Source organism: Symphalangus syndactylus, chromosome 18 (assembly GCF_028878055.3).
Source record: "Symphalangus syndactylus isolate Jambi chromosome 18, NHGRI_mSymSyn1-v2.1_pri, whole genome shotgun sequence".
Taxonomy (NCBI): domain Eukaryota; kingdom Metazoa; phylum Chordata; class Mammalia; order Primates; family Hylobatidae; genus Symphalangus; species Symphalangus syndactylus.
Genome location: NC_072440.2, coordinates 75,484,699 through 75,510,563, shown reverse-complemented (window position 1 = coordinate 75,510,563; position 25,865 = coordinate 75,484,699). Strand labels below are relative to the sequence as shown.

Here is a 25,865-nt window from a genome sequence, read left to right as displayed (position 1 = left end):
AAATACTTAAACACAGACAAAGGAATTAAACACATCGGCCATTCTGAACCCAGCACCAGCATCCCTGCTACGTTGGAGTAGGTACTCAGTCCCATCATCAGCGACTTCATTGAGCGACTGCAGGAGAGTCCACACTTGGAGTACAAGTTCCAGACCCACCTGGATCCTTAGACAGCCTAGGCTCCATCAATCTCAAGGGTGAGTCAAATACTCTCATATGGTTTTACGTGGTTCAAATACTGCTGCCGGTCTACCACTCCCAAACTGCTACCATCTACTCCTACTCCTCAGGTTTGTAAACTATAAATTCTTCTGGAGGGCCAAAATCTGCAATCAGTACTTTCATGCTATTGTTTTTAATTCTTATTATTCTATTTCAGAGATCAGAAATACCAAAAGGGGAGGGTGGGGAGAAACCTACATGAAAACTCTATTTCTCTATTTTTTTTCATATAAATGTGAACAGAGTGGGTAACAGGACAGAAATAAGCCCAGCTGAAAGAGAAACTGCTTGAATGCCACGCCTATCCCTCTTCAACAGGTCCTAAAACACAAACACTTGTTCTGTGGGCTCCACATGGCTGACCTGTGACGTCTCAGAGATATGTGACATGTGACCTATCAGAACAAGGAGGCAATAATAACTGGAAAACACCAACAGGAAAAGGCACTGACTTGAAGTGGATGGAAAAAAAAATCTCTAGCCAGACGGACAGTTCTTGACTGACTCTTGAACACTCTCAACTGGACACTTCAATAGTTACAAGGTACATCCTACATGCAAGACAGACAAGAGCCATCTCAAGGAGGCTTCACCAGTTCTTCAGACAGCAAGATGAGGGATAAGAAAAAAGGAGTTGCTGTCTACTTTCACTCTCAGTTCAAACTGTGATTTTTCGATAACAAAACCAATAATAAATTATAAAAGCAAGCCATCACAACATTGGAGACATTAAATAAGTTCCAAGTTTATATGAACATGATCTAATGGTTTTAACAAATTACTATATACCTATTTGTATTGTGTATGTCACAATGACTCTTTTTTTTTTTTTTTTTGAGAACAGGATCTCATTCTGTCACCCAGGCTGGAGTATAGTAGCACTATTATGGCTCACCGCAACCTGGACCTCCTGGTTCAAGCAATTCACCCACTTCAGCCTCCTGAGTAGCTGGACCACATGTATCCCACCATATCCAGCTAATTTTTTATTTTTTGTAGAGATGTGGTTTCACTATGTTACCCAGGCTGGTTATGAACTCCCTAGGCTCAAGTGATCCTCCCACCTCAGTCTCCCAAAGTGGTGGGATTATAGGTGTGAGCCACCGTGCCCAGCGACTTTTTTAAATGAAAGACAAATCCTCAAAGAAAGCTTACCTGGGGAAAACACATGTTGTCATCTCTTTAAACTCACTTAAGTCCTAAAGAACAAGAGAAGGACTTGTTACAATTTTCCTAAAACACTCGCAGCATTAAAAAACATGTAAACAGCTCAAGTTCCGTAGCTGTCTTCTCAAACAAGCTGTTGGAGCCCTTAAGCTAAACTACAAAACCCATTTCTAGTTAACAAGTACAAAAAAAAAAAAAAAAACCTTCCCAATTTCCTCACTCATTGGGAACCATATAACCTGATAACTAACTTCTGCATAACCAAAACAACAAATTTAAGGATTTAATAGTTGAAATTGGGAAGGGGCAGGGGGTCCAATAAAATGTTAAAAACTACCTGAGAGGCCTGTAATAAATCCAGAAAACTTCCAGTTATAGCTAACAGGCTGCGATCTACCACACAAATTTATCATAACAGTGAGACAAGTAGAGTCATTTAAATTAAATGGTTTATACAGGAAATGGGCATACTGTAAACTAGCTCAGACCTTTCCTGAGATCACCTTTGAAATGTTAGGAAAAATGGCCTTGGAAACACAGGCCTTTCAATACACATATGATTCCTGTTTCAACTCCAGAAAATTGCTCAAGTGGCTCTAATAGCAAGTGCCTAGATTAGACAATTCATTTCTCAAGTTTATTTTGATCAGGAAGTCTAGAGCTGAAATGAGAGTCCTCTAATTTTGAATTAACTCATTTACATACATAATTGCCATGCTAGACTGAGTAGTCATACTCCTGACCCTTTGTAAACTACACTTCTCTTCAATGTTATTCATGCTTCATAGGAAACTGCTGTTTCCAATTAGCTTTTCAAGCCTGTAAATACAGACTGTATTTAGCTAGCCTGAGATATTTACCAGCTTTTCAAAGGCTATAAATTAATGGGCAAAGCATGAACAGGCGGTTTCAATGCAAAGTCAAAAAATGCAATAATGATGTTTGTAATCTCTCAATACCGCTAGAAAGCTTTACAAGCAAGGAACAAGGAGAATTACAGCCACCTCCAGGGCCAACATATACCACAGTTCTAGACCAATGTCTTCTAAAAGGTCATGCTCAAGTATCAAGATAGTTCATAAGAAAACACTCTCCCCTAAAAGGCAACTCCAAAATGTGGATTATTTAGTGCCCTTTTAAATGCAAATTTTGATACCAGTGCATGTAAAAGTTCTACCTTTTTATCAAGTCAGGGTCTCACTATGTTGCCCAGACTAGCCTTGAACTCCTGGACTCAAGCAATTCTCCTGTAACAGCCTCTCAAGTAGCAGGCACTGCAGGTATGCACCACCACACCCAGCCTTCTAATTTATTAGGCTTTCTAATTTCTTCTCATCACTTCTTCTAAAGGTAGATGGAAAAAAACAAAACAAAACATAACATTTTCTTTCTCTGACAATGCCAGAACATAAATAAGTTAAGTAACTTACCAGGTAGCCTTAGTAATAAAGTGAGGGATAAAACTGCTTATCCTAACCCACTTACTACTCTACAACGAATCACTTGCTCCTTCTACCAGAATTTAATTCAAGACCACTTTCACTCCACTTAACGTTCATTAACTGCTTACATACAATGTGTTCCATTAGGCCATTCATTAACTGCTTACATGCAATGTGTTATGTTACACACTTACACAACAAAATGGCTACACCCCTTGTCCAAGGAGCTAACCACCTAGAAGGGGGTTATGCTGTATAATACAAGACAAAATTTATGTAACATAGAGAGGTACAATGTTCTGTGGGAGTTGAGAGAAAGGAAAGATCACCTCTTGGGCAAGGTAGCAGACAACAAAAACTTCATGGAGAAGGCAAAAGCTGCATCACGGAAAGCTAAGGGAAAGTTGTGAACAACAAACATTGAGAACAACAAGAGAAAATCCAAGTTGGAAGAAATTAAACAAAGCACCTCTTAGGGAACAAATAAGTCAGTCTTGGAAAAAGGAGAGTAACAAGTGATTAGACTACACAGAAAGGTTGGGCTGGATCACAGAAAGCCCTTATGCAGGGGTGAAAACAGTTAACTGCCTAGAAAACAAAGAGTGCGGGATTAATTTAGAATTTTCAGCAGGGTCAGTGACAGGAACGGAGCCATACATCAGAAGATTACAAAACTGGCAGTCGGGAGATACTTCATTCGTTAAATCGGTATTTAATGACAGCTAGTGCCAAGCTCTATTCAGTATTCAAAACACCTAGAAGCACAGAATTAAATACATTTTCCTCTTGCCTTGCTGATAACTTCATTGCTTTAAAGATTAAAAAGGGCTGGGCACGGTGGCTCATTCCTGTAATCCCAGCACTTTGGAAGGCCCAGCGGGTGGATCACTTGAGGCCGGAAGTTCGAGACCAGCCTGGCAAGCATGGTGAAATCCCATCTCTACTAAAAAAAAAAAATACAAAAATTAGCCGGATATGGTGGCGTACACCTGTAATCCCAGCTACTCGGGAGACTGAGACATGAGAATCACTTGAACCTGTGAGAGGGAGGTTGCAGGGAGCCAAAATCACACCACTGCACTCCGGCCTGGCAACAGTGAGACTCTGTCTCAAAAAAACAAATGAACAGGCTGGGCATGGTGGCTCACACCTGTAATCCCAGAGCTTTGGGAGGCCAAAGCAGGTGGATCACCTGAAGTCAGGCTTCAAGACCAGCCTGGACAACATGGTGAAACTCCATCTCTACTGAAAATATAAAAATGAGCTGGGCATGGTGGCAGGTGCCTGTAATCCCAGCTACTCGGGAGACTAAGGCACGAGAATCACTTGGATCCAGTCGGCAGAGGTTGCAGTGAGTCAAGATCACGCCACTGCACTCCACCCTGGGCCACAGAGCAGAACTCTGTCTCAAAATAAATAAATAAATAATAAAGGTCGAAAAGTCAAGAGAGGAGCTGCTACTTTGATCTACTTGGCCAATAAGAAGTGGGTGATCTAGCCAGGTGCCGTGGCTCACATCTATAATCTTAGCACTTTGGGAGACCGAGGTGGGCAGACCTCTCTTGAACACAGGAGCTCGAGACCAGCCTGGGCAAATGGTGAGATCCTGTCTCTACAAAACTTACAAAACAATTAGTGAGGCGTGGTGGCATGTGCCTTGGGTCCCAGCTACTCGAGAGGCTGAGGTAGGAGTATCACTTGAGCCCAGGGAGTTGAGGCTGCAGTGAGCCATGATGGCACCACTGCACTCCAGTCTGGGTGACAGAGTGAGACACTCTCTCAAAAAAGAAAAAAAAAATGGCCAGGCATAATGGCTCAAGCCTGTAATCGTAACACTTTGGGAGGCCCAGGAGGCGGATCACCTAAGGTCAGGAATTCAAGACTGGCCTGGCCAACATGACAAAATCCCATCTCTACTAAAAATACAAAAATTAGCCAGGCATGGTGGCAGGCACTTGTTAATTCTAGCTACTCAGGAGGCTGAGGCAGGAGAATCACTTGAACCCAAGAGACAGAGGTTGCAGGGGGCCAAGACTGCACCACTGCACTCCAGCCTAGGTGACAGAGTAAGACTCCATCTCAAAAAAAAGGTGCAAAAGTGAAGAAAAAAGAAAAGAAAAAAACAGCAGTGGAATGACATAAAATAAACATTAGCTCATTAGACTTAAGAAATGCAAATCCAGGCCAAGCGCAGTGGCTCATACCTGTTATCCCAGTACTTTGGGAGGTGGAGGCGGGTGGATCCCCTGAGGTCAGGAGTTCAAGACCAGCCTGGCCAACATGGTGAAACCCCATCTCTACTAAAAATACAAAAATTAGCCAGGCATGGTGGCGGGCGCCTGTAATCCCAGCTACTCAGGGGGCTGAGTCAGGAGAACTGCTTGAACACAGGAGGCCGAGATCGCACCACTCCACTCCAGCCTAGGTGACAGACTGAGACTCCATCTCAAAAAAAAAAAAAGTGGGAAAGAGAAGAGAAAAAAAAAAAAACAGAAGTGTGGTGAGTGACATTTAGCTCATCAGACTTAAGAAATGCCAATCCAGGCCAGATGCGGTGGCTCACACCTGTAATCTCAGAACTTTGGGAGGTGGAGGCGGGTGGATCACCTGAGATGAGGTGTTCGAGACCAACCAGGCCAACATGGTGAAACCCCGTCTCTACTAAACATACAAAAATTAGCCGGGCGTGGTAGCAGGAATCTGTAATCCCAGCTCCTCAGGAGGCTGAGGCAGGAGAGTCGCTTGAACCCAGGAAGCGGAGGTTGCAGTGAGCAGAGATCACACCACTGCACTCCAGCCTGGGCCACAGAACGAGACCCAGTCTCAAAAAAACAAAAAACAAAACAAAACAAAAGAAATGCAATTCCATACCTTTTACACTTGTTTTGAGACCCACAACTATGAAGTCTTTGAGTCCTAAAAGGTGTTAAAAGGTAATAGAGCTGTCATAAAAAGTGATGACAACCTAAATTTTCAGAAATACAAGGGGAGCAACTGACCCACGCATGACGTCTGTATTGTACTTTTTTAAAGGAGGGTAATCAAAATGCTGACGGAAGAATGGGACCTAAGAAATGTGAAGTAACTGAAGGTTTACAGATGTATAAGTGAGACTGAACTCTCAAGCAGGTGTCTTCCAATCTAGAACTAACAAAATATTAATCTTTTAGCTGGGTGTGGTAGTGCACACCTGTAGTTTTACCTATTCGGGAGGCTGAGGCAGGAGGCCTGCTTGAGCCCAGCACCTTGAGATCAGCCTGGGCAACAGAGTGAGACCTAGTCTCTATTTTATTAAAAAGATATGGGGAAGGCCGGGCTCACGCCTGTAATTCCAGCACTCTGGGAGGCCAAGGCAGGCAGATCAGGAGGCCAGGAGATCGAGACCATCCTGGCCAACATGGTGAAACCCCATCTCCACTAAAAATACAAAAAAATTAGCAGGGCGTGGTGGTGCACACCTGTAGTCCCAGCTACTCGGGAGGCTGAGGCCAGGGAAACACTTGAACCTGGGAGGCAGACGTTGCAATGAGCCGAGATTGCACCACTGCACTCCAGCCTGGCAACAGAGTAAGACTTTAACTCTTAAAAAAAAAAAAGATACGAGGAAAAAAATTATTAAAAAAAAAAGATTAGTCCAGTCAGTGGAATACTATGGTCCATAGGCCAAATACAGCCCACCAATTATTTTTTAAATAAAGTTTTATTGCAACACGTCTATGCCAATTTGTTTACGTATTCTATGGCATTTGGGGGCTACAATGACAGAGCTGAGAGTTGTGACAGAAACTATGCAGCCTGGAAAGCTGAAAATATTTTACTATCTGGCCCTTTATAGAAAACGTGCCAACTTTTATTTTAAAGGATGGGCTGAAGGTTGAAGGGGGACAGGAAATGCTGCCTGGAATTTGCTAAACTCCAAGATGAGAAATAAGGCTGCTTGCAACAAAAATACAAAGAATCAGCTGGGCACGGTGGCTCACATCTGTAATCCCAGCACTTTGGGAGGCTGAGGTGGGCAGATCACGAGGTCAGGAGATTGAGACCATCACGGCCAACACAGGGAAACCATGTCTCTATTAAAAATACAAAAAAACTAACTGGGCATGGTGGCATGCACCTATAGTCCCAGCTACTCGGGAGGCCGAGGCAGGAGAATCACTTGAACCCAGGAGGCGGACGTTGCAGGGAGCTGAGATCATGCCACTGCACTCCAGCCTGGTGAAAGAGTGAGACTCCATCTCAAAAAAAAAAAAAAAAAAAGAATCCAGATGTGAGAGAGGGCATGGAGATAAAATCATCAGAATTTTGGAAATGACCAGATCTGGAGACAGAGCAAGAGTCAAAACTGATGCTAAAAACAGGGTTGGTAACTGGGAATCACTTACAGTAATGGGATGAGGAGAAAGAAGTGGTTTGGAGACAGTAAGAAAGAAAAGAAGTACAAGTTAAGTATCTCATTTGAACCACGTCAATTCAAAACAACACTCAGTCTAGGGGCTATCCAGGTAGGGATGTCTGGAGTCCAGCATGAAATGTATACCTGGATCTGAAGAGAGACCACAGCTGGGGATAAAGACGTTGGTGTCTACAGCTGAAGCTGTAAAGTGAGTGAGATCACTAAAAGACAAAAAAGATGAAGAGGAAGTAAAAAAGTGGAGCACAGAGTGGCGAGGGACAAGTAATGTGAGGCCACGCACAGCATACGGAACAGAAGAGGGAGAGCCAGAAGGGGAACCAAAGCAGCTTGTGCTTTGGTCAACCAAGGCAACTTGGCTCAAAGACTGAAAAATGCACTACTGAGGTCAGCAGAGAATCTAAGGGAAGCAGCCTAGCAAGGGCGATCAAGAATTCTGTAGGACTGGACCCACTTCAGCTGCCACCACTTACCTTCAATGGCCCTGCTATATCTAATTTTAGCAGGACCAAACTAGCAGCCCACACCTGTGGCCTGGGAATCCCTGCCCAGCACTAAATGAGCAAACCACTGGCATTAAGACGATGAAACAAATGTTTAATCTTCCTCTGGCAATGGCAGTGACTGAAGATCCCTTAATAAAAAAGCTTGTGGCCAGGCGCAGTGGCTCAGGCCTGTAATCCCAGCACTGTGGGAGGCCAAGGCAGGCGGATCACGAGGTCAGGAGTTCGAGACCAACCTGGCCAACATGGTGAAACCCCATCTCTACTAAAAATACAAGAAGTAGCTGGGCATGGTGATGGGTGCCTGTAATCCCAGCTACTCAGGAGGCTGAGGCAGGAGACTCGCTTGAACCCGAGAGGTGGAGGTTGCAGCAAGCCAAGATTGCGCCACTGTACTCCCGGGCAACAGAGTGAGAGTACATCTCAAGGAAAAAAAAAATGTGCAACTGAGTGCATAAGATTCTCTCTGGGAACATGCTGCATACAAGGAAATGGCACCCAAGTAGAGGACAGTTTCTCAGTTAAAAGCATCATAATAATATTTTTTCAGATAAAAAGAATCCTGCTAATACTGAACACAGACCGACAGGTCACTTACCGCAGGCAGAGGGCAGTAGAACTGATGAACTGTGTGCATGACATCCAAGAGCATATTGTGTCCAATAACAAGTTTTCCCTAAAGAAAGTCAAGGTTAGAAAAAAGACTTCTACATTCAAAATTATACTGGGGTTTGAGAATGTATAGTTCAGATTCCAAGAGGACTTTGTGCTAAACTTGCTTTCCACACTAAAAAAAAAAAAAAAAAAGTACAAATAAGCAAATTTGCGCTGGCTTCATTCCTCCTCCATTTTGGAATGTTAAATCCAGAAGGCAAAGTGAAAGCTCCAAATGACTTTGATGTCACTGATCTTTTTCTTGAATTTTTATTAATTATGCCACTCTCATGAATCAGAAGTAGTAAAATTTTGATTGAAAATTTTTTTTAAAAGTAAAATCTGGGCCGGGCGCGGTGGCTCACAACTGTTACCCTAGCACTTTGGGAGGTCAAGGCGGGCGGATCACTGCCTCCCAAGGTGGGTGGATCACACTTGGGAGGTCAAGGCGGGTGGATCAGTAGCTCGAGACCAGCCTGGCCAACATGGCGAAATCCCATCTCTACTAAAAATAGAAAAATTAGCCAGGTGTGGTGGTGCATGCCTATAAGTCCAGCTACCCAGGAGGCTGAGACAGGAGAATCGTTGGAACCTGGGAGGCAGAGGCTGCAGTGAGCCAAGATTGTACCACTGCACTCCGGCCTGGGCAACAGAGTGAGACCCCATCTCAAAAAAAAAAAAAAAGTAAAATCTGAAAGCGTTGACTCCCTTAACTGTCAAATAATTTGGGAACAAAACCAAACACAAATTTTAGGGCTGTATCCTTTAAAACAACCCACTTATTTTAAAAGATACATTCATACCAATGCTAAAAGGTAAAAATAACTAATTTCTAACTATATTAAACAGAATTACATTTCCTATATCATTATGTCAAAATTCATGGGGCATGTTCTTAAATACATATCCATTAAAAGTCACTGCCTTTCAGCCAACTGAAATACAATACACGTGCTGGCAGCCCTCTTCGTGCAATGGGCAGTGTGTCTGTCTCACACTATATGTGCAACAAATTAGTCCATTTTGACAAAAATTAAATTTCCAAAATGGAACATAAATTTAGATTTGGTCAGCCAGGTGACACCATTTTTAACATAAAACATCAGGGGCCGGGTGCAGTGGCTCACACTTGCTAATCCCAGCACTTTGGGAGGCCAAGGCAGGCGGATCACCTGAGGTCAGGAGTTTGAGAACAGCCTGCCCAACATGGCAAAACCCTGTCTCTACTAAAAACACAAAAAATTAGCTGGGTATGGTGGCAGATGCCTGTAATCTCAGCAACTCGGGAGGCTGAGGCAGAAGAATGGCTTGAATCCAGGAGGTGGAGGTTGCAGTGAGCTGAGATCGCACCACTGCACTTCAGCCTGGGCGACAGAGACAGACTCTGTCTTAAAAAAAAAAAAAAAAAAAAAAAAATCAGGTTACCACGATGGAGCTTTTACTATGTCCCAAAGGACCTTCAGTGTAACACTACTTGATTCATGGGACTACACATTAATTATCTGAAATAACCCTACACAAAATCTCCCAAATCTAACAGAGAAGCTGTCCTTTTGGCTCATGATTGGTGTACATTCTGAATACCTATGCTACGCTAAAATAATGAGCATTGATTGAAACCACAGAAAAGATGTGTAGGCAACCCCAAATGGAATGCAAACACTAAGAAATGAACCAAACTATATTATAAATGACTACCATAACCACACTGAAGGTTAAGAAGAAACTAACTTGGAAAAGAGCATCTTGACTAGATACTGCAAGGCTAAAAACAAAAGGAATTGCACATAAATCATAAATGTTATAATTTCATCAATAAATGTACTTCCCGCAAGGTATGGGTTAGTAGTTCTGAAGCTGCTTTATGTGTATACCAGGTTTAAACAAATAAACATAATGGAAGTAATGGGAACTGGATTTCTCACTGTTGAGAAAGAAGGCACAAATAAGAAAAGAGAGGAAGCTAAAAATAAGTCATGTGGTATTGTACTGGAATCTGAGGTATCAGTATAAAGGCATGCATACACCCATGCACGCACACACACAAACACACACACACACTTAGTTATTTATTTAGAGACAGGGTCTCGCTCTGTTGCCCAGGCTGTAAATGGCACCATCATGGCTCACTGCAGCCTCGAACTCCCATGCTCAAGCAATCCTCCCACCTCAGCCTCCCCTACAGCTGGGACCACAGGCATGTGCCACCACTCCTGGCTAATTTTTTAATTTTTTTTTTTTTAAATGCAGTCTTGCTCTGTTGCCCAGGCTGAAGTGCAGTGGCACAACCTCAGCTCACTGGAACCTCCGCCTTCCAGGTTCAAGAGATTGTCCTGCCTCAGCCTCCTGAGTAGCTGGGATTACAGGTGGCACCACCACACCAGCTAATTTTTGTATTTTTAGTAGAGACGGGGTTTTACCATGTTGGCCAGGCTGGTCTCAAACTCCTGACCTCATGTGATCTGCCTGCCTTGGCCTCTCAAAGTGCTGGGATTACAGGCATGAGCCACCACACCCAGCCAATTTTTACATTTTTTGTAGAGAGGGGGTCTCCCATGTTGCCCAGGCTGGTCTTGAACTACTGGCCTGAAGCAGTCCTCCCGCCTTGACCTCCTTAAGTGTGGGATTACAGGGTTGAGCCATCATGCCCAGCTACATACACATTTATATAGATCCACACACACATACATATGCAGAGAGACACACAAATATAGCTGTGTGTGTACATGCCTAGGTCTACATACATAACGGTTCTTAGTTCTATCCAGTGAGAGGGCTTAGAAGCAATAATATCACAGCAGTAACCTAGGGCCAGATCTTGGTTTCTAAACATCATTCCCCATTAAAAGGAACCAGAGCTCCGTGGAGAAGTCATTCATTCCATAGCTGAGCCAGAGAAACTACAAGAATACCAGAACGCAAGGAAGTGCTCAGAGAAGGATGGGGGGCTCGTTCAGAGGGCACAGGAGCCAAGTCAAAGAACCTCCAATGGCCAAAGGTGGTACAATTTAAGCAACAAAGTAAACAGTAAAAACACTAGATAATAATCTGTAGAATAAAAAAAAATCCCTGAGTCCATACTCATATACATAAAAACAATTAAATAAACAAGAGAAAGGGCTGGGTGTGGCGGCTCGTGCCTATAATCCAAAAACTTTGGGAGGCTGAGGCGGGGGAGACTGCTTGAGCCTAAGAGTTCAAGACTGGCCTGGACAACACAGGAAGACCCCCTCTCCACAAAAAATACATATATATAAAATTAGCCACGTGTGGTAGCACATGCCTGTAGTCCCATCTACTCGGGAAGCTAGGGAGGGAGGATCGCTTGAGCCCGGGAGGTGGTGGCTGCAGTGAGCCAGTGTACTCCCAGCCTGGGGAACAGAGAGAGACTGTGTCTCAAAATTAAATAAATACATAAATAAACAGGGGAAAAGGACATTTTTTCTTTCCTTTTTTTTTTTTTGTGTGACAGGGTCTCAACTTTGTCACCAAGTTAGAGTGCAATCACGCAATCTCAGGTTACTGTAACCTCTACCTCCTAGGTTCAAGTGATTCTCCTGCCTCAGCCTCCCAGGTAGCTGGGATTACAGGTGTGTGCCACCACGCCCAGCTAATTTTTGTATTTTTAGTAGAGATGGGATTTCACCATGCTGGTTAGGCTGGTGTCGAACTCTTGACCTCCAGTGATCCACCCGCCTCGGCCTCCCAAAGTACTGAGATTACAGGTGTGAGCCACCATGCCCAGCCCATTTTTTTCTTTATAGAAGAATTCCAAGAATAAATGTAGAAAGGATGAAGGAAATACAAACTTGCCATTAGAATACCACAGTAATAACTGCTGCAGGCAAGATATGCTGATAGATGATAATATTGTAGGTAAAGTTTGAGGGAAAACAGGATTTTCATGGTCTCAAAGTATCTCCCCCAAGATATTCATAAACTATAAAGTTAAATTATATAGTTAATTTAACTGTAATTTAATGATATAGTTAACTTATTAACTATAAAGTTAATTTCACAGAACACAAATCCAGCCGACACCACCTTAACCAAGCGATCAAGATCAACATCATGGGCAGGGCACAGTGACTCACGCCTGTAATCCCAGCATTTTGGGAGACCAAGGCAGGCAGATCACGAGGTGAGGAGATCAAGACCATCCTGGCTAACATGGTGAAACCCCGTCTCTACTAAAAATACAAAAAAATTAGCCTGGTGTGGTGGCAGGCGACTGTAGTCCCAGCTACTGCGGAGGCTGAGGCAGAAGAATGGCGTGAACCCAGGAGGCGGAGCTTGCAGTACGCCAAGATCACGCCACTGCAATCCAGCCTGGGCGACAAAGCAAGACTCCGTCTCAAAAAAGAAAAAAAAAATTGATCAACATCATGAACCATCATTTCCGCAGTATTCTTGCCAAACTATATATCCTCAGATCAGTCATGAAAAATGTGAGAGAAATTCCACCTGGGGGACTTCTGACAAAACAGCAATCAATACCATTCAAAAGTATCCAAGTTATAGGGCCAAGCATGGCGGCTCACGCCTGTAAATCCAGTATCTTGGGAGGCTAAAGGAGGCAGACAACTTCAGGTCAGGAGTTCGAGACCAGCCTGGCCAACATGGTGAAAGTCCGTCTCAACTAAAAATACAGAAATTAGCCAGGTGTGGTAGCAGGCGCCCGTAGTCCCAGCTACTTGGGAGGCTGAGGCAGACTTGCTTGAACCTGGGAGGCGGAGGTTGTGGTAAGCCAGGATCACGCCACTGCACTCCAGCAGGACAACAGAGCAAGACTCCAGCTCAAAAAATATATATATATATTTAAGGTATGGGATTTACGCATCTTATTCTACTTTAGTCAACTTTCATTCAAGACTCAAAAATTTTAAATGTCCGGATCACTAATGAACAGGGCTTTTTTGTAGTATGCTTTGGGATGTTGACTACCAATGGTCAGCAACATGTTATGAATATTCTGTGGAAGAAAGATGTCAGAGAAAAGAAAACAAGTACAGCAAGCTAAGGTATCTGACTGTGTATAAGGCAAACAACTGTCCAATCTTGGAAAAGCTGACTGAACTATCATGACGGCTACAAAAGAGCTCAAAAACAACTGATGTTCCGTATCTCTGAATTTTAGGGCCCGCCTCAATCAAAATCACCACTTATCTGAAGTCTGCTGGCTAGGTGTGCACAACATGAGCAAATGGAACCAGAAACTCAACTCTGCTTTTCTGGATACCTATAATCTCAGCCACTGCTGAAGAGGCTTACAGCTTTGTTTCTCTCCAGATCTTTCCAACTTTCTATTCGACTTTAATCGCCCCACTTACTTGAGCGAGAGACGTCCTCGTGAGCCAACCCTCTTCTTTTACAAGGCTCTGCAAACCTCTGTTTATCCCGGAATGAGGACGGCGGGGGCCTTCCCTACAGCGCCCCTGTGTTTACAAGCCTGCAGCTGGCAGTGAGACAGCATGAAACTTCGAGAGGGTTTCTATGGCCTTAAAGCTTCCCTGATGCAAAGTTCAGCATCTAAGGTACAAGATGATTCCTTCTCCCAGGGCCAAGTGCTCAAAGAAGAGAATGTCCTAGACTACAGGCAATTCAGCATCCAAGTGAGTTTGTCTAGAACAACCAGCAGCATGACCTAGTTTACCTATGTAAGATGTGGATGCCTGTTTTCTTTCTCCTCTTCTTTTTTTTTTTTTTTTTTTGAGACAGGGTCTGTCTGTCACCCAGGCTGGGGGGCAATGGCGTGATCACAGCTCACTGCAGCCTTGACTTCCCGAGCTCCAGCGATCCTCCCACCTCAGCCTCCCAAGTAGCTGGAACCACATGCATGTACCACCACACCTGACTAATTTTTGTATTTTTGGTAGAGATGGGGTTTCCCCATGTTTCCCAGGCTGGTCTTGAACTCCTGACCTCAAGCAATCCACCCTCATCGGCCTCCCAAAGTGCTGGGATTACAGGCATGAGCCACTATGCCCGGCTGCCTGTTTACAGAAAGGCATCACAAAGCAAGGAAAAACACCCACCATATCTATCATAGAGCCCCCTAGCAGATTTACACAAATGGCCAGTATCTTTTTAAAACGTATCAAATATTATTAAGAATAAGATTCAATTACATTTATGCAGCACTAAACAAAGACATCATTATTTTTACCATCTAGATTCTTCTACTTAGGGAACAAAACACCTTCAGTTGAATATCTGATTGTTTCTCCCCTTATTCCTTACTTTCTTTTTCGACTTCTTACTGGTTTTAAGAATGATAACTCTTGGCCGGGCGCGGTGGCTCACGCTTGTAATCCCAGCACTTTGGGAGGCCGAGGCGGGTGGATCACGAGGTCAGGAGATCGAGACCACGGTGAAACCCCGTCTCTACTAAAAATACAAAAAATTAGCCGGGCGTGGTGGCGGGCGCCTGTAGTCCCAGCTACTCGGAGAGGCTGAGGCAGGAGAATGGCGTGAACCCGGGAGGCGGAGCTTGCAGTGAGCCGAGATTGCGCCACTGCACTCCAGTCTGGGCGACAGAGCGAGACTCCGTCTCAAAAAAAAAAAAAAAAAAAAAAAAAAAAAAAGAATGATAACTCTTGGTTTCCACGCAGCCATATAAGGACAACATAGTGTAACCCTCCTATCCATTTTTCAAGCAAGACTCTCTGAAAATTGATTTGAATATAATTTAGCAATTATGTCTCACCAAGTGCATTATAACAACAGTCTATCTTGATGAAGTTCTAACTTCTTAGAATGTTCCAGGTAAACATTCTAAATGAGATGAAATGATTAATCTGCAATGATAATTAGATACTTCACCTGGAATAGCATGTTCTGCAATCTTGCTAAAAAGTCTGGCTCACTTACCGAATTGGCAATGGCATGAATGACTCTAGAAAATCCCACAGCATCATTCAGCTCCTCCTAATTAAAAAATATATATACGATTATTGATGTATAAATATTCCTTATGTGAATGAATAAAAAAACTACCCGAAAAAAAGACACTGAAATTTTGTATCAAGTTAGATAGCTTTAGTTTCCTGTGCTTTGCGCCTATCTTCCCAAAAATCTGCATCTAAAATGATCTACGTACATACTTTTCTTCTATTTTAGAAACTAGAATGAACAAATGGAAAATTATTCATTAGTTACTAAAACAACAATGCTTAGGGTTTACCCATCCCTTCACCGACTTCTTTAAAATTTCCAAGTCTTTCAAGGTGTCTTAAAAACAGTAACTTAAAAAGTTGCCACCTGCAGGCTAAACTCAGTAACACATTCAATTCTGAGGAAACCCATCTGGCAGTTAACTGATCAAATCAAGTATTTTCATAATTCCTGATTTTTTTTCCTTGAAAAATACATTTTTACAAAATTCTCCCACCCACCTTCTTCTCTCCTATATTCTTTCCAGCAGTGTTGAAAGAGGCTCAGTGTCTCTCTCATCTTGAAAACCCTCCCCTCCTCTAAGCTCTCTCAGACTACTGCCCCTTCTACTTGTCTCATCAAAGCGAACTTGCTTGAAGGACTTCTCCAGTTTAACTCCCAGGTGTTCCCAGCCCTCTGGCTTCATGCTCACTGAAATTGCTCACCTCCTTAAAACCCCAACACTGGCCGGACGCCTGTAATCCAAGCACTTTGGGAGGCAGAGGCGGATGGATCACTTGAGGTCGGGAGTTCGAGACCAGCCTGACCAACATGGTGAAACCCTGTCTCTACTAAAAATAAAAAATCAGCAAGATGTGCTGGTGCATGCCTGTAATCCCAGCTACTCTCGAGGCTGAGGCAGAATTGCTTGAACCCAGGAGACGGAGGTTGCGTGCAGTAAGCCGAGATCACACCACTGCACTCCAGCCTGGGCAATAAGAGCAAAACTCCATCTCAAAAAACAAAACAAACAAACAAAAAAACTAACCCCAAGACCAACAAGTATTTGCAAGGATGTAGAAAAACTGAAACCTGTGTGCTGTTGATGAAAATGTTAAACAGTGCAGTAGCTAAGGAAAACAGTATGGAGGCTCATCCCCAAAATTCCCATATTACCCAGCAATTCCATTTCTGGGTATATACCCCAAAGAATTGAAAGCAGGGACTCAAATAGGTATTTGCACACCTGAGTTCACAAGAGCATTATTCACAATAGTTAAAAGCAACCCAGGTATCCACAAACAAATAGATAAACAAAATGTGGTCTAGCCATACAATGGAATATTATTCAGCCTTAAAAAGGAAGGAAATTCTGACACATGCTATAACATGGGGAATCTTGAGGACGCTACGCTAAGAGAAATAAGCCAGTCACAGGACGACAAATGCTGTACTTATATGAGGTACTCAGAGTGATCAAATTCATATGACAAAGTAGAATAGTGGTTGCCAGGGGCTGAGTGTCAGGGGTGGGAGATGGAGAGTTGCTTGATTAGTAGAGTTTCGGTTTTGCAAGGTGAAGAGAACTCTGGAGATAGATGGTGGTGATGATTGCACAGCAATGTTAAAGTACTTGATGTCACTGAACTGTACATTTAATAGTCAAGATGATAAATTTTGTTATGTGTATTTTACCACAACTAAAAATTGTTTTTTTGGGGGGCCAGGCACAGTAGCTCACGCTGGTAATCCCAGAACTCTGGGAGGCTGAGGCAGGCAGATCGCCTGAGGTCGAGAGTTCAAGACCCGCCTGGCCAACATGGCGAAACCCCGTCTCTACTAAAAATACAAAAATTAGCTGGACACGGTGGCGTGCACCTGTAATCCCAGCTACACGGGAGGCTGAGGCAGGAGAATCGCTTAAACTCAGGAGGCGGAGGTTGCAGTGAGCCGAGGTGACGTCACTGCAAGCAAGACTCCGTTTCAAACAAAAACAAAAATTGCTTTTTTGGTTTTGTTTTTTGTTTTTTAGACAGAGTCTCACTCTGTCATATCCAGGCTGGAGTGCAGTGGCGTGATCTCGGCTCACTGCAACCTCCGCCTCCCAGGTTCAAGCGATTCTCCTGCCTCAGCCTCCCGAGTAGCTGGGATTGCAGGCGCATGCCACTGCGCCCGGCTAATTTTTTTGTACTTTTAGTAGAGATAGGGAAAAATTGTTTTAATTATAGTTTAAAAAACTACTGCCAGGGCTGAATCCAACAGCCATGCCTCAGTCCTAACCCCTACATGGGAGCTGACACTGCTGACCGCCCCTTTTTCTCTCTTCCCTTGGCTGTGTACCACAATAATCTCCCGGTACATTTTGTCGACTTCTGCCTATCATTTAAATGCTGTTGATCCTCAGGATTCAGCCCCAGGTCCTCTTCTCATTCCTCACGTACTCCGCGGTTGCTCTCTGCCAATGACAATCATGCCTAGCCCTCTCCCGTGCTCAACACTGACAAACCTGCTGAGAGGACATCCACCCTTGAATGTCCTAAAAACACCCGAAACCTCATCAGGTCAAAACCAGAATGGAACATCTTTTTCCACGCTGGAGGAACATCTTTTTCCACTCTAGGGGACGCCATGGTGCCCTAGTGGCCTTGCATGTATCAAAACGGGCCATGCAGGTAAAGGCTAATCTGCATCTTGGCCACAGACTCATCTGCATCTTGGCAGAACACATCAGGAGGGAAGGGTGGGAGGCAGAGGCTTCTAAGGAGCTGCTATGAGGCCAGCTCCCACCCCCTTCCCTGTCACTCATGGGAGGCTGTAATGAAACAGTTCCTCATTGACTCCTGGGTTCTGAGGAGGTGTGGGGCTCTCTGCCTCGCCCTCTCAGAAGAGAGCTGCAGAGTATCAAAGCCCTGAGCTGCAGCCTAGAACTCATTCCTCAGTGAAGCCACATCACACAACACATGCTGCAATCATCTCACATCTTTTTTTTTTTAAGACAAGGTCTCACTCTGTCACCCAAGCTGGAGTACAGTGGCATAATCTCAACTCACTGCAACAGCAACCTCCACCTCCCGGGTTTAAGCAATTCTCCAGCATCAGCCTCCCAAGTAGCTAGGACCACAGGCACATGTCACCACACCTGGATAATTTTTGTATTTTTTGTAGAGATGGGGTTTCGCTATGTTGCTCAGACTGGTCTCGAACTACTGAACTTAAAGTGATCCTCCCGCCTCAGTCTCCTAAAGTAGTGCTGCGATTACAGTCATGAGCCACCGCAACTGGCCTCTAACTGGCACCTTTTGTTTCTGCATTGTCCTTTTTAGTATGTGGGACAGGGACCACAAACAGCACCTTTTGCTAATCCTTCTCTGTGTAGGTAATATGCTGTCTCCCAAAGTGGGTCATTGTGGTTGAGTCAATTAGGAGCGACCCTGCCTAATGTACATATGAGCATGACATTCATCCACATGCAAACCCACTACTCTCTCCTCCACCTTTCCCCCCAACCGATGTCACTCCAGCCAACCCCTCCAACTGAACGGAATGCACTCTACTCTGTTGTGCAAATGTCTGGCATGAGCATCTTCCTCCTTCCCCCTTCCTCCTCCACCACCCACATTCAGTCATAAATTCCATGGATTCTACCTTCCAAATATCTCCAGATTCCATCTACACTGCTACTCACTATCCTACGCCAGGTCACCAACATCTCCTAGCTAGGTTACTCCACAGCTTAACTGGTCTTCTGCCTCCAGTCTTACTCACTTGAAACCATTCTTCACACAGCAAGCAGGGTGATGTTCCAACAGTACCACCTAAGCGTGTCATCCTCATCTGTCAGATCATGTGCTCTGAACTTGGTTTAAGGAAAACTAGTAACTATACATGAAGTTAGACATCGCAGTATTAAAGGGCAGTGACGCTCAGTGACACACAAGCTAAATGAGAATCAAGAATACTTTCTTCAGGACTGGTTTAAGTAGACACTGGTCACTTAAGTAGTGTCTTGGGTCACTTAAGCAGTGGTCACTAAGATTACAGACATCAGACTCACTTTGCTAGCTACGTCTCATGCTTAAACCTAACTTCCCCTTATTCCAGTCCAGGTTTTTCTGCCAATTCCATAGTTCTATGAAAGAAAATTATTCATTGAATTGAATCCAACATATGATCTGAAATAGACAGGAATAAATCACTATTTATGTTGCCATTTCTCACCCCCCAAGAATTAACATAGCCCAATTACCTGTTCTTTGGCATGTTTCTGCTGCTCTCTTCTTTTGCGTTCTTCTTCGTCTACTTTGCTGATAACTATATATCGCTCCTTCTAAAAGACATAAAGCAGATATACAATTTTCTTTTTCTTTTTTCTGAGACAGAGTTTCGCTCTTGTTGCTCAGGCTGGAGTGCAATGGCACGATCTCGGCTCACTGCAACCTCCGCCTGCTGGGTTCAAGCAATTATCTTACCTCAGCCTCCCGAGTAGCTGGGATTACAGGCTTGTGCCACCACACCTGGCTAATTTTTGTATTTTTAGTAGAGACGGAGTTTCTCCATGTTGGTCAAGCTGGTCTCAAACTCCCCACCTCAGGTGATCCACCCGCCTCGGCCTCCCAAAGTGCTGGGATTACAGGTGTGAGCCACGGGCCTGGCTCACACCTGTATATACAATTTTCTAGATATACAATTTTCTAGAGGCAACTTAATCCAAAAAATTCAGATTTCTGCTGCCATTAGAATTCTTTTTTTTTTTGAGACAGTCTCATTCTGTCACCCAAGCTGGAGTGCAGTGGCACAACCTCAGCTCCCTGCAAACTCTGCCTCCCAGATTCAAGCGATTCTCCTGCCTCAGCCTCCAGAGTAGCCAAGATGACAGGTGCGCACCAACATGCCCAGCTAATTTTTGTATTTGTAGTAGAGACGGGGTTTTGCCATATTGCCCAGGCTGCTCTCAAACTCCTGACCTCAAGTGATCCGCCCACCTTGGCATCCCAAAGTGCTGGGATTACAGGCACGAGCCACCACGCCTAGCCAGAAGTTGTAATTTTTGTAACTGCACACTTTTTTTGTATGTGTGACAGGTTATCACTCCCATTGCTCAGGCTGGAGTGCAGTGGCATGATCACAGCTCACTGCAGCCTCAAATTCCTGGGCTCAGATGATCCTCTCACCTCAGCCTCCCGAAGCTGGGACTACAGGCATGTAAAACTATGCCTGGCTAATTTCTTTCTATATTTTTAGTAGAGACGGAGTTTCACCATGTTGTCCAGGCTGGTCTCAAACTCCTGGGCTCAAATGACCTGCTCATCTCAGCCTCCCAAAGTGTTGGGATTACAGGCCTGAGCCACCATGCCCAGCCACTGTAGTCTTTCATGAGCCAAATACAACAGAAAATACTTTGAAATGCCAACATAAGTTGAGCTGATGCATTACAAACCAAATTTTGTCTCTATGTTTCCGTGACATTTTCCTACAGTTTACTAATTCAAACCAACAGACATCAGTTAAAAATATCAACAGACTGTGAGAATAAGACATTTCCTATGACAAATACTAAAACAATTATATTGCATTTGAACATCGATTTCTGAAGAGTTTTAAAGTAAAATGTATATGTTGTATTAACATTAACAAAACTTACATATATGTTATATGTTGTATCAACATAAGAAAAAACTCTGGATTTTCTGCCAACGTGTCAGATAACTAGTGCTTTCTTTCTCATATACATTTTGTGTCCACTAAAGATAAATCATCTACCAAGATTATTTTTCTACTTTATTTAATCTCTAATTTTATACCTGACTTAAGAGCAACAACAAAGTATAAAATTGAAACACTGCAGAAGGAACCCACCACTGGCTACCCACTTCCCAGCACAATTCTATCAGTGTACCCTGTGTACTCAGGACAATAGCTATGCTTACGACCCAGATTCTAAAATTTAATTTTATCCGCCCATGCAACATGAAGCCATTTCTTCACACGTACCATTATAGCTTTCTGCCATAGTAAGAATACAAACTAACATTTGTATACTTTCAAGTTTACAAGGCATCACGTCCACTTACCCATGGTATCACCATAAAAAGGCTACGAGAAAGTATAGATCACCATTATCATGCTCAGCCCCAATGTACACAAGAGGAAAATGAGGCTTAAAGAGGTCAAATGACTTACCCTAGGTTACCCAGCTCATAACAAGCACAGACAAGGTACAAATTCTGACTTTCAGCACACTAAGAATTGAGCGCGGTGGCTCAGGCCTGGAATCCAGCACTCTGCGAGGCCGAGGCGGGCAAATTGTTTGAGCCCAGGAGTTTAAGACTAGCCTGGGCAACAGGGTGAAACCCTGTCTCTACTAAAAATATAAAAAATTAGCCAGGCATGGTGGCATGAGCCTGTAGTCCCAGCTTGGGAGGCTGAGGTAGGAGGATCACCTGAGCCCAGGAAATCAAGGCTGCAGTGAGCTGTGATCGCCCACTGCACTCCAGCCTGGGTAATCAGAGCAAGACCCTGAGAAAAAAAAAAAAGAAACCCATATCAGTGTAACAATGGATGTGTTTAATGTTAGCACTAGATAATTCTTGGGGTTACCTTTTCAGTTTCTAAAGTCTCAACATGAATGCCTTTCGGATACCTAAAGAAAAGAAAAACACGGTATCAGTAGATGAGTCAATGACAGCTAAATCCCAAAGTATTTTATAAGCAACTATCCAGCCATAAATTAAGTAATATAAGTTTTATTAACTACGAAATAATTATCACTACAATGGAGTCTTTACAGCACATTTATTATACAACGTTTCAGCTGCTAAATGTTTCCTTACCCTTGCTCTTAAACACATATATATACATGGATTTGACTTCAAATTAATTTTTTTAGGACTTAGGTATTTTCTTTTTTTTTTTTTTTTTTGAGACAAGAGTCTCTCTCTGTCGCCCAGGCTGGAGTGCAGTGGCATGATCTCGGCTCACTGCAAGCTCCACCTCCCTGGTTCATGCCATTCTCCTGCCTCAGCTTCCCGAGTAGCTGGGACTACAGGCACCCGCCAGCACACCCGGCTAATTTTTTGTATTTTTAGTAAAGACAGGGTTTCACCGTGTTAGCCAGGATGGTCTCGATCTCCTGACCTCATGAACCTCCCGCCTGGGCCTCCCAAAGTGCTGGGATTACAGGCGTGAGCCACCACACCAGGCCAGGACTTAGGCATTTTCTAAAATGTCCCACATCTCAAAATACAGTCAACTCATTACCACAGAGTCAAATCTTGCTTCCAAACATAAAAATGTTTCCTAACTGAAATTGTGAAAGTCTTATTTTTTTTATTTATTTATTTTTTTGAGATGGAGTCTCACTCTGCCACTCAGGCTGGAGTGCCAAGCCGCAATCTTGGCTCACTGCAACCTCTGGCTCCTGGGTTCAAGCGATTCTCCTGCCTTTGCCTCCCAGGTAGCTGGTATTACAGGCATGTGCCACCACGTCTGGCTAAATTTTGTATTTGTAGTAGAGACGGGGTTTCACCATGTTGGCCAGGCTGGTCTTGAACTCCTGACCTCAGGTGATCTGCCCACCTTGGCCTCCCAAAGTACTAGGATTACAGGAGTGAGCCACTGCGCCCGGCATGAAAGTCTTTTTAGATTGCACAGGGCATACAAAGAGGAGGTTTTAGATGGCCAACTCTGCTGTAGTTTTGCATGGTATTAACAGCTTGCATCAGCCAAGGAGGAGAGCGATCTGGAATGCAGGTGGAGTAGGCTGCAAGGACGACATGACAGGAAAGGAGTGTGGGCAAACTAAACAGCCCTTTCCTATTGTGTTCAAAGTATATCCCCAGTATACATGTCACTGGTAGATTCCAATAGAAGAACAAGGTCCCCAAAGTCAAATGGAAATGTCCACCTGTCTATGTCAATGTTCAATTTCTGAGTTGAAGACCCACCTGCAAACACAAGGAAACCAAGGGAAACATCCTTGGAAAAATACACACACACAAGTCTGGATGTTATTTCAGGGGATTCACAGACCTCCTGAAACCCATCCATAGTCTCACCCTAAGTTAAGAACTCTTGCTTTACCAAAAGCATTCATCCGAGTATTTCCTAGGTCTGAAAACCAAATATTTATTGTGTACCCCCAAAGGACAAAAACACTACCAATCCATAGCTTAACGGATGCACCAAAGTGATAATTATTTTAAGAAGCTTTAAAGCATCTGTTAAAAAACAATAACGAAAGAAAATTAAGTGAGTATTCAACTTAAGAAAGTAGGGGGAACTTGGTGTGGTCAAATCACTGAGAATGGCAAAATTTCAAAAAGGAAATGAGAGCTAAGAGATTACACTTAGTCTTTAAATCCTGGGTCCCCCACAGAGATCCTGCATACAATATAAATACTTACTTCCAGCTCAAAGTCTGATAAATTAGTTTTCTTTGGAACCTATAAAAACAAAAGAAAAGGTATTGATTTTGGCTCATTAGAAGTAAATCCGAACTGATCAAGCATTTGTTGAGAAGGATTTCACTTTAAGAAGAGACTTCATTAGAACTGATAGGTAATTTGCAAACAAAAATAGGCAGGTTATTTGAGGTGGGGGGAATTCCTCATCACTTGTCTTTTTTTTTTTTGAGACAGACTCTCACTCCGTCTCCCAGGCTGGAGTGTAGTGGCGCGATCTGGGCCCATTGCAACCTCCACCTCCCGGGTTCAAGTGATTCTCCTGCCTCAGCCTCCCGAGTAGCTGGGATTACAGGCATGCACTACCACACCCAGCCAATTTTTGTATTTTTAGTAGAGGTGGGGTTTCGCCATGTTGGCCAGGCTGGTCTTGAACTCCTGACCTCAGGTGATTCACCCACCTCGGCCTCCCAAGATGCTGGGATTATAGGCGTGAGCCACCGCGCCCGGCCCCATCATCACTTGTCTTCTAAAATTTTCTTTAATATTATGCTGCTTTTATTGAAGAGGTAGAAGTTCTTGTCTAATCAAAATATTGCTTCCAGCAGCTGCATAAAGAGAGTTTAAAGTAGACAGATGCATTAAAATACTTTTGTGAAACTCCTCACAAAGTAAAAGGAAAAAAAGACAATCATGTTACTGACTCTTTGAAATGCTAATGTTCTTTGAATACAGAGAGAAATTAAAAGGGTGTAAGTAGCCTGAAAGTGAATTGGTTCTTCTGAAGCCTTCACGTATTAAGTGCTCCTCAAGGCCAAAGTAATTATGCCACTCTTGGGCATAACTGAAAGTCAAGGTTGCACAACAGTTTTCTCCACTTCAGGTACAGGACAAAGCATTCATTCAGTGTCTCAGTATACACAGTCATCCCCACTGTGTAACACTAAAGTTAGTGTTTAATTGTTGAGAACATACCAATAATAAAAAGACCCTTTATAAAGCTGTTTTTATAAGACTAGATGCATCAAATGCCACAAATCATCTACCTTTCCAAAAAAAGAACACGCAGAAATGTTCAGGACAACTAACCCGGTACATGGCTCTAAATCCAAGTTCTTGTTTTCTTCACTTTGTAATAAATCTTCTATTTTCTCTCTGAGGAATTAGAATAGACCATGACCATTAGTACGTTTAAGGAATGAAGTCATCAACCAAGAAAATAATCACAACCAAACAGTCTAAATATAAGAACATGTGACAATGTAATTCTACCAAATTACCCTAAAACTTTTAGTTCAAAGACTTTAAAAAATGCTTTATTTTGACCTAGGCATAGAATCCCAGCACTTTGGGAGGTCGAGGTTGGGTGGATAACTTGAGCCCACGAGTTCGCGACCAGCCTGGGCAATATACTGAGAGCCCCTCACTACAAAAAATAAATTTTAAAAATTAGCTGGGCGTGGTGCAGTGTAACTGTGGTCCCAGCTACTCCAGAAGCTGAGGTGGGAGGATCGCCTGAGCCCAGGAAGTTGAGGCTGCAGTGAGCCGTGATCACGCCACTGCACTCCAGCCTTGGCAACAGAGCGAGACCCTGTCTCAAAAAATAAATAACATAAAAAAGCTTTATTTGGCATATTTTGGGGGGATGAGGGTTACTGCTATTATTTATTAGTGACCAACTTCTCAAGGACTCGTCAATAAAAGTGATTTAATTTTTTACTTTCCCAGTAAAATGGTTACACCAACAACTAAGCTGAGCAAGACCAGACACTTGTCCAAGATCACATGTGCTTGTCGGCACCTTTACTGCAAGCAAAGAGAACATGGACATGCTGCAGGCTGGATAAGCCTGATCCACTCCTCCGCCTTCAAGGACATTGGACAGTGGCTGTCAGGTATTCAGTCCATGCAAGTTTTAGAAGTCACTGATTAGCATTTAAAAAACAAGAAAAGGGGCCTGGCAATGGCTCACTCCTGTAATCCCAGCACTCTGGGAGGCCGAGGCAGGAAGATCCCTTGAGCTCAGGAGTTTGACACTACCCTGGGAAACATAGTGAGATCCGTCTCTATTTAAAAAAAAAAAAAAAAAAAGTCCATGCAGGTCTGCCCACGTACTGAATGAAATCTCTTGCCTAGTGACATGTAGCGAGTCCAAGTACAATACATGGAACTCTATTTACAATTTGTTGC

The 25,865-nt window shown here is 43.5% G+C and overlaps 1 protein-coding gene across 6 annotated transcripts in view; it reads right to left on the bottom strand.

The window, feature by feature from the left end:
* PARN (poly(A)-specific ribonuclease) overlaps nucleotides 1–25,865 on the bottom strand; it is a 200,656-nt gene that overhangs the window by 154,540 nt on the left and 20,251 nt on the right. For 4 of the 6 annotated variants that reach the window (XM_055252462.2, XM_055252466.2, XM_063623754.1 and 1 more), the window contains 7 exons: nucleotides 24,765–24,830; nucleotides 23,679–23,717; nucleotides 21,874–21,916; nucleotides 19,523–19,603; nucleotides 15,274–15,330; nucleotides 8,348–8,425; nucleotides 1,379–1,422 (listed from right to left, as the gene is read on the bottom strand). In XM_055252462.2, the coding sequence (XP_055108437.1) occupies nucleotides 1,379–1,422; nucleotides 8,348–8,425; nucleotides 15,274–15,330; nucleotides 19,523–19,603; nucleotides 21,874–21,916; nucleotides 23,679–23,717; nucleotides 24,765–24,830 (408 nt within the window). The remainder of the gene's footprint in view (nucleotides 1–1,378; nucleotides 1,423–8,347; nucleotides 8,426–15,273; nucleotides 15,331–19,522; nucleotides 19,604–21,873; nucleotides 21,917–23,678; nucleotides 23,718–24,764; nucleotides 24,831–25,865) is intronic. The other 2 variants (XM_055252463.2, XM_063623755.1) reach the window with 1 other exon arrangement.